The 16496-nt window shown below is 39.3% G+C and overlaps 1 protein-coding gene across 1 annotated transcript in view; it reads left to right on the top strand.

Moving 5' to 3' along the window:
• Nucleotides 1-16496, top strand: part of synj1 (synaptojanin 1) — a 540854-nt gene that overhangs the window by 274267 nt on the left and 250091 nt on the right. Inside the window, 2 exon segments of the mRNA XM_051926623.1 lie at nucleotides 168-252; nucleotides 12912-13052. Coding sequence (XP_051782583.1) covers nucleotides 168-252; nucleotides 12912-13052 — 226 coding nt within the window.

Below are 16496 nucleotides of genomic sequence, written 5' to 3'. Positions count from 1 at the left end.
TTTTTTTTGTGCCTGAAGTGTTTCAAGTACTTTGCACTTGAAACCCTTCAGGCACAAAAAAAAATATTTTTCTCCCTTGATGCACTGATTTAATGGCCATTGTTAGAATACTAAATATACTAAATGCTAAAAACTATTTTGTAATTTTATTTCTATTTTTCCATAAGATTCAAAAACAAACCCTGTTGATATTTTTGCCATTGGTTTTCAAGAAATGGTGGAGCTAAATGCGGGCAATATTGTGAATGCTAGGTAAGCAGATTTAAATCTATTAAAATTCAGCTTGTATTGACTTCACTTTATATTTTATGTAATGATGCCTGGCCTATGTGATTGTTTTATGATTTTCCAAAATAAACTGCTGGAAAACTTTGAGGATGAGATTGATTATATTTTTGACTAGCAAAATACCCGCGCTTCGCAGCGGAGAAGTAGTGTGTTAAAGAGGTTATGAAAAAGTAAAGGAAACATTTTAAAAATAACGTAACATGATTGTCAATGTAATTGTGTTGTCATTGTTATGAGTGTTGCTGTCATATATATATACATATACACATATACACACACATATACACACATATAGAGATATATTATATATACATATACACATATATTTTTTATATATATATATTTTATTATATATATATATATATATATATATATATATACACATACATACATACATATACACACATAGATGCACTTACAATAACATAGAAATCAATATAAACAACATTAACATCATTATCATATGAGAATATGAAGTAATATATAAGAAGCACATTTCATATAAATATAAATTATTAAACAGTAAAATCTTCTTCTATAATTTGCTACCGTGGCTTTTCGTTGGTCTGTCCAGGATTTTAAATCACATGTAGCTTGCAAACCGTTTCACCTATTGACTTGAAAAGTGGTACACATATAATACGTCACGTCCGCTATCCGCTTTATGGGTGATGATTGTATTACTCTTTTTATGTTTATTTTATTTTAGAATCAACTCCTATCTGCGCACACCAGGGCGGCCGTGGGCAGATGCGTATGGTGTATTCACTCCATGTTATCGTGCATTGCGCTGTCACTGGTATTTTGATAAAAGAATTTGAACAATATATAAGAAGCGTATAAATTATTAAACAGTAAAACATTAACATTTAAGAAGTAAAGTTACATTGAGTACTACTGCAGTGCCTTCGGGTATACCTAATTTTTTCTTTGCCCATTACATGCTTAAATGTATACATTTTTTGGTGTACCTACCCGAGAACACGCGACATATAACCGACCGTGGGAGAAGCATGGATTTTAAACACGCGTTGAGTTCATCTGCTGGTCTCCCTCGTGGAATAACTGGTAATGTTTGACTAAAATCTACAGCGAGTAAAACGACATTACCTCCTTTTTTTTTTTTACGATCTCTGAGATCTTGCTTTTTTCGGATCAAGGCTTCATAAGCTCTTTTATGTTCCATGGTGTACTTAATAAGTACTAATTATCCCAAACCATCATCTTTGAATGTTGCAAGACTTTCGCCTTGTATGTAGATCGTGGTAATTACATTCATTGCATTCCTAGTCTGAATCACAATCTGATTGTATGGGTGGTTACCTGGCACTGTAGGGTTGCCACCCGTCCTTTAAAATACGGAATCGTGCCGTGTTTGAGAATGAAATTGCGCGTCCCGTTTTGAATCAATACTGGACGGGATTTATCCCGTATTTTTTTTATCATTTTTTTTTTAAAGCAGCGTCTCATGCAAATCATACCACACGCATTTTATGAAGATGCCTCCTTTCCTACTTTTGATTGGGTAATACTTGATGTCATCGTTAGTTTGATTGGTGTTTTTAACTGTCCAGTGAGGAGGGCGTGTCTTTTAAGTAGAGTCTGCAAAGTGTTGGCACTGAGATGTGGCGTCAGCGCCATAGTTGAAGCCCCTAACGTTGCGGTCAGCAAGTCGGCTAACATCCGCCATGTGCCGTCTTTCAGTTGCGAGAAGCAGATCATAGAATGGTTGAAACTGTTGCCCCTAACGTTGCGCCACGGCGTGTGGTTCGTTTATACCTCGTGTGTTCTCATTAAACTTTTATCTCGCGAATATGTTATTGCAATCCGCAGCGGGAGCGTTTCTATAAACTTAATTTAAACTTACGTTTTACACCGTGCTTTCTTTCCCTTATGAACATGCTTGTATGCTTAACTCGCTCTGTTCTCAATTGTTTAATTAATTTTTTGCTCTTAGCTGTTCGCGGCTCTTCCTCCATTTCCCCCTACTTCGTTCTTTTATCTCGCGAATATGTTATTGCAATCCTTAACGGGAGCGTTTCAATAAACTGATTGAAAATAGTTTTGCATTTACCTTTTTAGTAAAAGGCGAGCTTTTAAGCCTGAGAAATCAGCCCGTAAATGCACACGTTTAATTGCACATGTGTTAATATGTATGGTTACACAGTATTAAAAGACAGTGAACAACGTCAGTTACCTTTGTTCCCGCGTTTGATAAAAGGTGAGCTTTTAAGCCTGAGAAATCACCCTGTAAATGCACACGTTTAATTGCACGTGTTAATATGTATGCTTACACAGTATTAAAAGACAGTCAAAAATTAACGTCATTTACCTTCGTTCCCGCGTGTGACTCGTGCTGTAAATCTCTTCCTTGTTTTTAGTTCACGTGATTACGTAGGAGGCGTGATGACGCGATACGTGACTCCGCCTCCTCCATTACAGTTTATGGACAAAAAATATGTTCCAGTTATGACCATTACGCTTTGAATTTCGAAATGAAACCTGCCTAACTTTTGTAAGTAAGCTGTAAGGAATGAGCCTGCCAAATTTCAGCCTTCCACCTACACGGGAAGTTGGAGAATTAGTGATGAGTGAGTCAGTCAGTCAGTGAGTCAGTCAGTCAGTCAGTGAGGGCTTTGCCTTTTATTATTATAGATAATAGTTTATAATTCAAATTTCTTCTCACATTGGAAAAGATGAAACTAAATAATGAACTCACTTTTTAAAGTCATTTTAAATGTGTCTGCTAACTGGATAAATGCAAATGTACTGAACTTTCTTTATTGATCCTGCATGATACAGGGGAATTGTGCAGGAACACATAATGTACACTTTTGTGTGTGTTTAATGCCGGGTCACCTTAAATTCCCTCGCACCTCTTCATCTGTGCCTTTGTTTTGAGAATATGTCATTCGGCAGTGGCAGCAGGTGGCCTGCTCACCATCTCCCACTGAGACAGCTGAAGTCGGACACAAAATTCTAACAGCTGAAGTCTCTTTATCTGGGAGTTAGGTGTGTGGAATCAAAGGCTTCTTCTTTTTGGGCGCATACACAGTCATCATGACACTGCCAGATCTAAACACTAGTGTGGCGAATTGCTCACGTACTAAAGTGACTTTAGCTGCAGGTGAAAGTCCCATTTTACTTTATGGTGCCAAGCAGAGCTGCATTGTAATGCAGCAGTCTATTAGCCAGCAAAAGTGCTGTGAAGAAACTGTTGTTACGGTCCTGCCTTTGTCCAATCTGATAGCTGTCACGGGACATCGTATCTTTGATTGCCGGTATAACAAATAGTTCTGAGCAGGCATCAGCTACAGCACCCACTGTGATCATCGCTGTTGTTGTGAAAAGAATGGAAATAAATGTCATCAACTCAGAGAGGGAGAGGTAAGTTCGTTGTACCATGTGAACATCACTGAGAGAATAAAACTGAATAATAAAAAAACAAGCGCTAACTTTTACAAGTAGCCAATATATACACCGAGTGTTACAGACTCAAATCAAATGTATGTTTTTATTATATTATAGTAATAATATTAATAATAACTAGCCATGTGCGCCCAACTACGTTGCGCGTGTTAAAGTTGTCTGTGAAGGGCTCCCTGTTTAAACGCGGCTGCCAGTCTTGAACTGGGCCCTTCGTCGCACAGCATTATGATTTTTTATAAGGGAAACAAAATTACAAAACAAAACCCTTGGACATCGATTCGATAGGAACGGCCTACTCGGAATCACTGTCCGAACAGTAATTATGTGGTGGTGGAGGAGCATTTCTGCTTCTCTCGGTTCACAGTCCGTCTCGTTTTCATGACGCTGTCGTTTCCTCTCACGATCTCTTCTCAACCTTTCTCCAATCTCGCAGGTTGCTTTGTGGCAATCCAAAGAGTAAGAAAGAACCAATGCTTCTTTCTTGAACTCCAAACGCCGACTGATGGAAAATCACAGAAGTGTGTCCGACTTATATACTCTGACTGCCGACTCCAAGAAGTGGGTGAACATTCGATTTGGACGAAGTGCTGCCAACGACAGTCGATAGAAACACAAAAAACCACAGTCTCAACAATGAAGCAGGTGTCGACGCCAGATCTAAACACAAAGAGTGGTATTGACAGTGTTTGTGAACAAAAGTAACAACCAAGGTGTTGTGTATTCAGCCAGTACAAACAGCATGTAGTCTCCTTTAGTTCAATCCTCTTTAATCACCACACTCCAACCTCATCTAACGATCCTCCCCCTCACTTCCTCTCCTCCTCCATCACTACTGCCCTCTACTGAACACAGAAGGAACACCATACAAGGCAGTAAATTCGCGGACAAACAAAGATCAAGATCCAAATGAAGATTATATATAAAGATAATAGCAGCTCACTACTCATACGCTGAGTGCCCAGTCTCGAACTTGGGACCTTTGGGTTATAAGGCTGCGGCTTTTACCTCTGCATCATTTAAGAACACGTGTAAACTGCCTGTCGATTGACACTTGAGCTTTGGTTTTTAACTCATTGACAGTAACATGTAAATTGAATGTTTTTTTTTTTTTACTGTGGTTATATTCTTGAATAAAAATGCATGTGTTTATTTGATTTTTGGACTAAAGTCTTCACACATTATACACTTTACACCATTATTAGTATAACATGGAAAATGTTTCTGCTTTAAGTATGTGTTCAGCATTTCTTGCATTTCTCACATTTCATTTCATCCTACACTTACTCAGATCTTTGTAGACACTGAACACACATGAAATGCATGTATTTGAAATAATGATATACTGTATTATTTACCCTATACAACTCCGGGAACCTCACACGCAGAAAAAGAGCCTTGGCTTGAGCTGGGAGAACTTTTTGACCAAATTGAGCTCCGTCAAGGTGGAGGATAGGACAACAGGCTGCTTATTGCTTGTGCTGATCAACACATTTACAAAACAAAAGACGCTGATGGAGAAGTGCGAAGGGATTTAAGGTGTGTCGGGATTATGAGTTTTTTTGTAGGCTTCAGGGATTCTAGTGTTAATTAGGAAAATATCCCGCTTCTGTACAAAGGCAGAACCATACCAACCGACAACTTCTTCATGTCACCTTCGCTGGCTAATAGACTGCTGCACCGCAGTACAAATCTGCTTGGCACCATAAATACGGTGGGATGGAATCTTCCACCTGCCTAAAGTCACTTAAGTATGTGAGCAATTCTCCATGCTAGTGTTTATATCTGGCAGTGCTATGCTGATGGTGTTTTTGCCCAAAAAGACGTCTGTCTGAATTCTCAGTACCATGCACTGTAACATGCAGATTGGGCAGGGTCAGGAAAAAAAACCTATTCAAATGACAACTCATGTTCTAATGGCATAATGTTTTCAAGTAATGATGTTTTCATGCATGGATGTGTGTGTGCATGTGGAAGAGAGAGCGAGACAGGAAGAGACAGATGTCATTCAAGTGGCTACTGGAATCTATATATATAAAATCCCTATGTGCGTCCAGGTGTCCGTGTGTGAGTGTCTTCTGGTGAAGTGCGCATGCACGGGGCACGGTGCTATGCGCGATATTACTGTCAGAGAAAGTTAGAGGCGTTTTACGGAAATACAAACCAGTATTACTGCGAGAGGAAATTAAAGGTACACAATACAGTGACGCATATTACAGCCACATACAAGCCAGTATTACTGTCAGAGGAGATTAAAGGCATATTACCGATGTGCACGCCTGTATTACCGCCAGAGAAAATTAAAGGTATATTACGGACGTATATTACGGACGAACAAGCCAGCAGACGTACAAGACGGTATCCTTCAATAAGGGCGCGCACAGGCATCCTTCAATAAGGGCGCGCACAAAAAGGCGAGCCTCAAAAGGACGACCTCAATTGGGCGCAGCGAATAAAGGCACACGTAAATAAAGATCTGCACCTGTTGCTCTTCACATATTCCAGAGCCATTTGAACTAAATTATCTACGCGCCCTTATTGAATAGAGCCGTACAAGGCAGTATTACTGTCACAGAAAATTAAAGACACACAATACACGGCGGCAGCCCACGAAGAACGGTCAGCTCAGCAAGTAAACATCAACAAAAGAAAGGCTGAAAGAAAAATACGACCAACAAAAAGAATGAGGTCAAAGTCCCTTGCCATTTAATATAGACTGTTCCTACTAATGTTTATGCACTACTGTTCTAGCGCCCGTTATTGTAACGGGCTAAATGACTAGTATTAAATAAAACATTTAATAAAAATATAACAAAATAAGTGTGCTTTTATTCAGGAATGAAACTGAATAAAAAAAATTCAAGTAAAAACAAGATACCAAGAAGTCATGATTAACCAGTGTTTGTGTGTTTGCTTATATCTCTTCAGCGATATCTTTTACAAGTAGCAAAAATTTACACCGTCTGTCACAGACTCAAATCAAATGTAGTTTTTATTATGTAAAAGTAATATAATAGTAGCTCACTACTCAAAAGAATAAATTTGGGGAGGACCCAGGATCAACCTCTTGCACCAGAAAAGCAGACATATCTACTTTGTGTTGATTGATATTTGGACCTAGGTTTTTACACATTGACAATAACATTTAAATTGCAACATTTTTTTTTCTTTCAGTTAGTTTTTTGAATAAAAGCACCTGTTTTTTGATATTTGGACTTCAGTCTTCACACATTATACACTTTATGTCAAAATTTTTTCAATATTACTATAACTGTTTTATTTATTATGTTTTAGTTATGTGTTCAACATTTTTTGCCTCACATTTCCTGTCATCCATCATTTACACAGATCATTGTAGACCTGGAACACACATAAAATATGTTTTTCAAATAACAGTATGTTATTTACCCTATACAATTCCAGACAACTAATTCCCAGAAAAAGAGACTTCAGCTGTGAGAATTTTGTGTCTGAGATCAGCTGCCTCGGTGGGGGATGAGTGAGCAGGCTGCCTGCTTCCAGTGCTGATTGACAAATTTGCAAAATAAAGATGCTGATGAGGAGGTGTGTGAGAATTTAAGGTGACCTGGCATCTATATATATATAATTCTCTAAGCCGCCGCCAGAACGGGCAAGACACCCATGAAAGCACGCAGAAAGGAGTCCACGCCCACACCCATGAAAGCATGCAGGAAGGAGCCACGCCCACCAACTCTAAGACCATTGGATACGACGAAAACTCGCAGAGCCACGCCCACCAACTCGGACGCGATGCCTCGGAAAACACGCCGTCATTTCTGTTTGTCTGTGCTACGGTCCACATGCACCTCTGAGCCACGTTGACTTTTCGGTTACGACACACGACCGCGTGCAACATCGCAAACTATTTTACACGCTACATACAGCAATTCGCATCCGCGACAAACATGGTCCTGCAGGAACACAGAAAACGTTTCCCCACCCACCAACACTCCTTATTCCCCGGCCCGCGTCCACCCTCGCTCTCTAGGCATTCCCACTGCCTGCTCATGTGCCTGGACGCAACAACTCACCGACCACCCCATAAGTCGCTTTCGTCTGTGCTAGGAGTCCACATGCACCTCTGAGCCACGTTGACTTTTCATTATTGTTTTCGGTTATGACGCACGCACCACTATCGCAAACTGTTTTACACGCCATGGTCTTAGAGTTGATGGGCGGGTCTCCGTGAGTTGCTCTTGCGAGCGGGCACATGACCAGGCGGTGTGTATGCTTTGAGAACGAGGGTGGACATGGCAGGACCATGTAAAAAGAGGCATGTTTGTCGCGGATGTGAATTGCTGAAAGCAGCGTCTAAAACAGTTTGCGAGGGGTATCCCATGGGATCCTTAAAACAATCCTTTAAAACTGAGGTTAAAACACAATGAAGGAAGCAGTCTTTAAAAACCAATAAGCCCTGTGCCTCTGTTTAATTAGCGTCTCACCTGCTTCACCGATGCAAACCCTGCAACAGTCGAGACGCTCTCTCAGCAGCTGACCTTCTCTGTGCCTGACTCCACTATAGGCTGCAACAAAATTATGAAAGTACGGGTGCATTTGTTTCACACATGCTGTGTGTCTGGGTGGGTTGGTGTTAGTTAGTTAATTAGTTACTCGAAGGATTTCAAGGTTAAATATGCACAAGCGGTAACACTGCAAAAGCAGCCCAAACCAGAAAACACGGCTGGCGAAAAGTGGCCGACAAATTAAACACGTGTGCATTGTACTTACTGAAAGCAGCGTTACGGATTTTGCAAATGTTCATTTTTTTCCCTCTGCTTAAAAAACATTTATAAAGCGGCGTGATTATGTGGTGTACTACGCCGCGGGTTGGTATGCAGCGTGTAAAACAGTTTGTTTGTTGTGGATAATTTGTCTTTTACTATTACACGAAGACAATTTCCTGTTAATACTTCATTACATTGATATAGCGGTATCCTCAGTAAACAAAGCGCTATCCACACAGGGAGGAACCGGGAAACGAAACCACAATCTACCACAGTCTCCTTACTGCAAAGCAGAAGCACTAATACAGCGCCACAAGGCAGTTAAAGAATACACCGGGCTCGATTTTGTTTTCACTTCTGTTTACAGAGATCGGGTCGTAGATAGCATTGTTGCAATGTTACTTTTCTTGGTGGCTTATTACATTACGGATGTTTCACATGTTCATTTTTTCCCCTGTGCTTAAAAGACATTAAAAAAGTATTTCTCAACTGTGACACCGGAACATCTCAGTACGCAAGCTATATTAAGCATCAACAACGAAGACTCGCTACACCTTAATCTACAAGTACTGACACTTATCCCTACCGACGAAGTAACTTTCACCAGCGTGGCCTTCTTCGTCACAGACGATCCCGCTTTCAGTCATGGACAATTATATGTTGCTCTCTCCAGAGGTCTATCTTTTCATTCACTCACAGTGGTATCCACAAACCCACCCCATTTGGACAACTGTGTCGTTCAGGAAGTGTTCACCCATCAATACATAATTATGCGGCGTATGCTACGCCGCAGGTTGGCTAGTTATGAATATTTTCATAGGCTTCAGGGATTCTAGTGTTAAGGAGTTATATACATAATATGAAACTACATTTCATACTGCATAACAACTCATATGTATTTACTTCACAAGACCAAAACAGAGCATAGTTCCCCAGGTGTGTTTTTACAAATTAGTATTATGCAACTGTATAACCACTTGTTTTATAATCTATATAGCTTATTACACAGATATACAATATGTTATTCACCAATTAAATCTTTACATTTTCAATTTCTTTAAGGCCCTTATGTGTTTGTTATAGCTTCTACTTTCTGGCTTCGTAGCATTTGTCCCCCCCTCCCACCCACCAATGTGCATTTTGTTCTGATTTTTCCAGTATCTTTTATTAAAGATTTTTTTATCTGTTATTTTTCATTGACAAACACTATTGTTAAGTATGTATGTGGTCTAATTTTAATATGTTTTTATATTCATTTATTTACACTATACTCTGCTTTATAATTTTATAGTTTGTCTCTCTTCAAATTTTGTAAATTTTAGGTTAATTAATATCATAACTGCTATAAGGATTTCATAAAAGGCTTTGTCAGTGTGTATCTACAAATTGGGAAAAGGGTAAAGTTTATTTTCACAATGAAAAGTGAGAATAAAACATAACAATGTAAAAGGTACAACTTTTCAGCTGTATAGACTTTCATCTTCATTTTACCTTTTTCCTTTTCAGTGTGGGAAGATTTTTTTTTTTTCTTTCTTTAGAACTGTTGTACAGTAAATTGTTTATGGTACGTACTTAAATTTATATATTCCAAGTGTCTTTATTATTCACAGCATAAACGGTCAAATTTAAAACTCAATCAAGCTAAGTTGATTGTCACAATAAACCCTTCAGCATTGTATCACAGGGTGTATCACTTTTTTTTTCTTGATCTTGTGTTCCAGAAGAACAATTAGCAGGAACTACAGTGTCAGATCTCCACATGGAGGTTTTTAAAGGATAGCCCACATTACAGTCTACAGTTATTGTGTTCCCAAAAGGAAAGTTCAAAATGAGTGTTCAGTCTTTGACCACATTTATTGTTTGATGAACATAACCTTGTTCATTAGAACCTGCTAAGCAACATTCATGTTTTCATTAAATAGTAGACATTAAAAATACAAAAGCAAACAAGAAAGAAAAGAACAAGTGAATAGGACATGGTGTGGCAAACGTCTTTGTCATGACACCTTCCTTCTAACAAGTTTGAAAAACTAATTTAATTACCTGTTATACAAACTAAGCTAAATTGCTCGTTGCCAAATTTTAGATGAAGTAAAAATGTTGGCTAGATTTTAATCCATCAGAATTTTTTTTAATCAGGAATCATATAAATGTGATAAATATTTTTTTTAAGTTGTGTCTGTGGAGCCTTTCTCTCTGTGGACCTCTTTCTAGCTTGCAGTAGATTAAACTGGTGTTTTGTAAATAACGGCTTTTACTTCAATATTTAATACACCTTTTATTCCTCTGTTTTCACTTGTTTGCCACCTCTTTTTTTCTGGTTGTTTTCTTTGGTACAGTAGTGTTTTACAACTATATATTACTTGTCTTCTAGGATGATTCATTTATATTGTCCTTTTTTGTCTATATCTCTGGTGGAACCAGACATCCAACTTTATACGTGTAACAGAGTATCAGTTGTAAATTTTCTGGAAGACTTTTTATTATGCAGACGAAAATTTGAGGATTAGAATCCAGATAGCAGAAGAAACTATGATTTTTTTTTTTTTTTTTTCTTTATTGGATACAAAAAGGGGCGGCACGGTGGAGCAGCGGTAGCGCTGCTGCCTCGCAGTAAGGAGACCTTGGTTCGCTTCCCAGGTCCTCCCTGCGTGGAGTTTGCATGGGTTTCCTCCGGGTGCTCCGGTTTCCTCCCACAGTCCAAAGACATGCAGGTTAGGTACATTGGCGATCCTAAAATTGTCCCTAGTGTGTGCTTGGTGTTTGTGTGTGTCCTGCGTGGGGCTTGTTCCTGCCTTGCGCCCTGTGTTGTCTGGGATTGGCTCCAGCAGACCCCCGTGACCCTGTGTAAGGCCGGGTTTATACTTCACATGACGCATGCTGCAGCGGACGCTCCTGCTACGCAAGCATTGTATTGTTTATACTTGCGCGTGTGCTTTACATAAATCTAGAGGAATCCACCAGGTGGCAGTGTGAGATATTATTACTGTGAGAATATGTTCGGCTGCTCTGTGTTGTGAATTGCCTAGAACACCCATTAAATTCTGATGAAACCTTACCGCAATATCTCTGAAATGAAAGTTTAATGATTAAATCCATCAATCCAGGGATGTGTCCATTCTAGCAAGCATTGGGCACGAGTGAGAAACAATCCCTGGACGAGGCCTCAGCTCATCTCAAGGTGAATACAGGCACACACATACACTAGCGTCATTTTAGCAGCACCAGATCCCCAAATCTGCATATGTTTGGAAGGAAACTGGAGCACAGTGTGGAATCCAAGCAGGGAATACCAGCGACATGACTCCCTGCAAGACAGCAGTGCTACCGCTCCGCCACCGTGTCACCCCCATGTGTGTAGTTATTAACAGTATTCATTATTTAAATGAAATTAACGATTTATCTGTAAAATGTAACATACACACTTTAATGCATTTCATCATGAAAGTGATATCAAGTATAAATCTAAAGATTCTAAATGTCCAGAGAATTGGAATATCATACATTTAATTTGTTCTGTGTGGTGATCATTTGCTGCTTACCGTAGCGATTAAAAACTGGGATGACGTCTACGTCGGTCTGCTTTAATGATAAAGTAAACTACGAGGTTAAAGTGGACATTTCGAGATTAAAGCCGTAATTTCCACATTAATCACAAAATACACGTTTTCACCATGTCCTTAATTTTTTTTCTCAGTGGCTCAAATACAGCACTGTACATTATGTTGCTGTTGTGAAGTTGCAAAAAAAAAAAAAAAAAAAAGACGGCACAAAAGATGGTATGTGAAACTTTTAAAATGAATCGTGTCATTACGATCGGGAATATGCGACGTTGAATAGAAAAGCACCATGAATGCATCTGTATGTTGGCATTTTGCTTCACCACATCGAACCATTCATCAAACATCGAAGCGCGCACATCGATCCATGTAGGATCAGCATAGAGGCTTTCTGTCACATGTAGATAGTAAACAGGGACTCTGACGTCACGTTCCGACTTTTATCACACTGCGCCCCCCGACTTTTTGCTGGTACTGCAACTCGCGCACGTGTCACGTTAATTTCTGAGGACCTGCTCAGAGGACGTGTGAAATGAACGCTGGGAACGCGTGGCAGCCATGATGCGGGCCCGTACACGTTCTGAGCGTGAAGTATAAACGAGCCCTTAGAATATAGCTTGTTGGAAAATGACTGACTGACTGGATACTCAAAGTTAAAGGGGCAAACTGTAAATCAACAGACATTTTTTATGAAGCAAAAGAGGTCTGTCCTTGTTGTTATTTACAACAATGTGAACTCAAAAAGGAAGTTTCATGTGTTTTAATTATCTGTTTCTTTTTTAGTTAAAAACTAAATATTTGCACATGGAAAAAATGTCTGTTTTCCCTAGGATCAAATCACTATTTTTTTTTTTTACAATTGTCATTTCATGTTTGTTATGTATTTTTTCAGTACTACTAATCAAAAATTGTGGGCTGCTGAACTGCAAAAAAACATATCAAGGGACCACAAGTATGTTTTGCTGGCATCTGAACAGCTTGTTGGAGTATGTCTGTTCATCTTCATAAGACCCCAACATGCACCTTATATCAGGTCAGTATTATCTACATTAGGAAAAGTGTAGCTTCTGTCAACTTTAATGATATCTTTACTGGGCTCTTAGTGGTGTTATTTGCTGTTTGGGGGATGGGGGTCTCATTGCTTGAACACTGAAATCTTACACTGGTACTATAGTGTGTATATATATATATATATATATATATATATATATATATATATATATATATATATATAAGCTGGGATATGCATATCTTAAGTAGAAGAATCAAATTATACATAGGTACGTAGCTTTCAAACAATCTATGCCGGTATCCCACTTAAGACATTTTTTGTGACACATGCATTTAGATGGCTACAGCTCCACTCTGTCCATTTCCATCTGAAGACTAACTGGCTTCATAGTGTGTGCTAATCAAGGTTTCCCTTCATTGAACCCTGTGCATTCCAGGTCACCCATAGGAATTGTAATTCTCTCAATAGCATTCGTACAGGTTCATCTCAATAACAGGCTTGTTTATTAAACAATATACAGCACTCTAAAATCCTAACAAGAGCAATGATTTCACTTCCACATTTTTACAGGTAACATCTCCAAAGCTGAACCGAGAACAAGACACAATATTCCCTTCTTTCTTGAACCTTGCCCTTGCCCAACCTGCTGCCACATATTCATTTTATCCAATACAGCCTGTGAAGTGGTTGTAGACTGCCGCCTTCTTGTCCTGCTTGCCAAGAACATTTTCATTCTGCTACAATATTTTCTCACAAATTCAGTAAATGACACTCAGTACTTTATCCTCTTTAATAAAATCCCTTTGTGCGTCCAGGTGTCCGTGTCTTCTGGTGAAGTGCGCATGCGCGAGGCACGGTGCAATGCGCGATATTACTGTCAGAGAAAGTTAGAGGCGTTTTACGGAAATACAAACCAGTATTACTGCGAGAGGAAATTAAAGGTACACAATACAGTGATGCATATTACAGCCACATACAAGCCAGTATTACTGTCAGAGGAGATTAAAGGCATATTACCGACGCGCATGCCTGTATTACCGCCAGAGAAAATTAAAGGTATATTACGGACGTACAAGACAGTGTCACTGTCACAGAAAATTAAAGACACAGAATACACGGCGGCAGCCCACGAAGAACGGTCAGCTCAGCAAGTAAACATCAACAAAAGAAAGGCTGAAAGAAAGAAAAATACGACCAACAATGAGGTCAAAGTCCCTTGCCATTTAATATAGACTGTTCCTACTAATGTTTATGCACTACTGTTCTAGCGCCCGTTATTGTAACGGGCTAAATGACTAGTAAGACTATAAAATGTTTGTCTTTTTTATATTTATTTTCAGGAAACCCCTGCAATTTTCAAGCATTTTGACTATTTAAAAAATTAATGGTACCCCACCTATATATATATATATATATATATATATATATATATATATATATATATATATATATATATATATATATATAATATATTCATTGCATTCGTAGTCTGATTCACAATCTGATTGTATGGGTGGTTACCTACCAGGTAACGCTTGTGGTTGGTCAGCAAGTCAGCTAACATCCGCCACGGTGCCCTCATTTCAGTTGCGAGAAGCAGATCATAGAATGGTTGAAATAGTTTACTGTCAAATAATGCAAAGAGTACGTGACACGTGTTTCGCCCTAATTCTTGGCTCATCAGGCATACACACTCACTGCACCCCCCTTTCGGGGAATTGATCCTCGGACGTCGGCGCCAGAGGCGAAGCCTCTAACGTTGCGCCACGGCGTGTAGTTCATTCATTTGACAGCATGTAGATCGGGGTAATTACATTCATTGCATTCGTAGTCTGTGTCACAATCTGATTGTATGGGTGGTTACCTACCAGGTAACGCTTGTGGTTGATCAGCAAGTCAGCTAACATCCGCCACGGTGCCCTCAATTCAGTTGCGAGAAGCAGATCATAGAATGGTTGAAATAGTTTACTGTCAAATAATGCAAAGAGTACGCGACATATACATACACATACACTGCATTCCAAATTATTATGCAAATTGTATTCAAGTGTCATAAAGGTTAAATATTTTGTTTTCAATTAAACTCATGGATGGTATTGTGTCTCAGGGCTCTTTTGATCACTGAAATCAATCTCTGACACCTGTGATAATTAGTTTGCCAGGTGAGCCCAATTAAAGGAAAAACTACTAAAGAAGGATGTTCCACATTATTAAGCAAACCACCATTTTCAAGCAATATGTGAAAGAAAAAGGATCTCTCTGCTGCCGAAAAGCATGAAATAGTTGACTGCTTTGGACAAGGTATGAAAACCTTAGATATTTCACAAAAACTTAAGCGTGGTCATCGTACTGTTAAAAGATTTGTGGCTGACTCAGAGCACACACAGGCTCGTGCAGATAAAGGCAAAATGAGGAAGGTTTCTGCCAGACAAATGCATCGGATTAATAGAGCAGCTGCTAAAATGCCATTGCAAAGCAGCAAACAGGTATTTGAAGCTGCTGGTGCTTCTGGAGTCCCGCGAACATCAAGGAGCAGGATCCTCCAGAGGATTGCAGTTATGCATAAACCTTCTATTTGGCCACCCCTAACCAATGCTCACAAGCATAAACGGCTGCAGTGGGCCCAGAACTACATGAAGACTAATTTTCAAACAGTCTTGTTTACAGATGAGTGCCGTGCATCCCTGGATGGTCCAGATGGATGGAGTGGTGGATGGTTGGTGGACGGCCACCATGTCCCAACAAGGCTGCGACGTCAGCAAGGAGGTGGCGGAGTCATGTTTTGGGCCGGAATCATGGGGAGAGAGCTGGTCGACCCCTTTTGGGTCCCTGAAGTTGTGAAAATGATCCTCTGAAAAGTATGTGGAGTTTCTGACTGACCACTTTCTTCCATGGTACAAAAAGAAGGACCGTGCTTTCCGTAACAAAATCATCTTCATGCATGACAATGCACCATCTCATGCTGCAAGGAATACCTCTGCATCATTAGCTGCTATCGGCATAAAAGGAGAGAAACTCATGGCGTGGCCCCCATCCTCCCCTGACCTCATGAGAACCTTTGGAGCATCCTCAAGCAAAAGATCTATGAGGGTGGGAGGCAGTTTACATCCAAACAGCAGCTCTGGGAGGCTATTCTGACATCCTACAAAGATGAAATTGGGACGGTGTGTAAAACATAAATAAAAACAGAATACAATGATTTCCAAATCCTTTTCAACCTATATTCAATGTGTTGCAGGCATCAAATTCAAAATGAGTGAAGATTTGCAAAACAACAATAAAGTTTATCAGTTTGAACATTCGATATCTTGTCTTCGTAGTGTATTCAATTGAATATAGATTGAAAAGGATTTGCAAATCATTGTATTCTGTTTTTATTTACGTTTTACACAACGTCCCAACTTCATTGGAATTGGGGTTGTGTATATATATATATATATATATATATATATATATATATATATA

This window comes from Erpetoichthys calabaricus, chromosome 4, assembly GCF_900747795.2.
Source record: "Erpetoichthys calabaricus chromosome 4, fErpCal1.3, whole genome shotgun sequence".
Classification (NCBI taxonomy): Eukaryota; Metazoa; Chordata; class Cladistia; order Polypteriformes; family Polypteridae; genus Erpetoichthys; species Erpetoichthys calabaricus.
The sequence above is the reverse complement of the archived record's forward strand: the minus strand, read 5'-3'. Positions and strand labels throughout refer to the sequence as shown.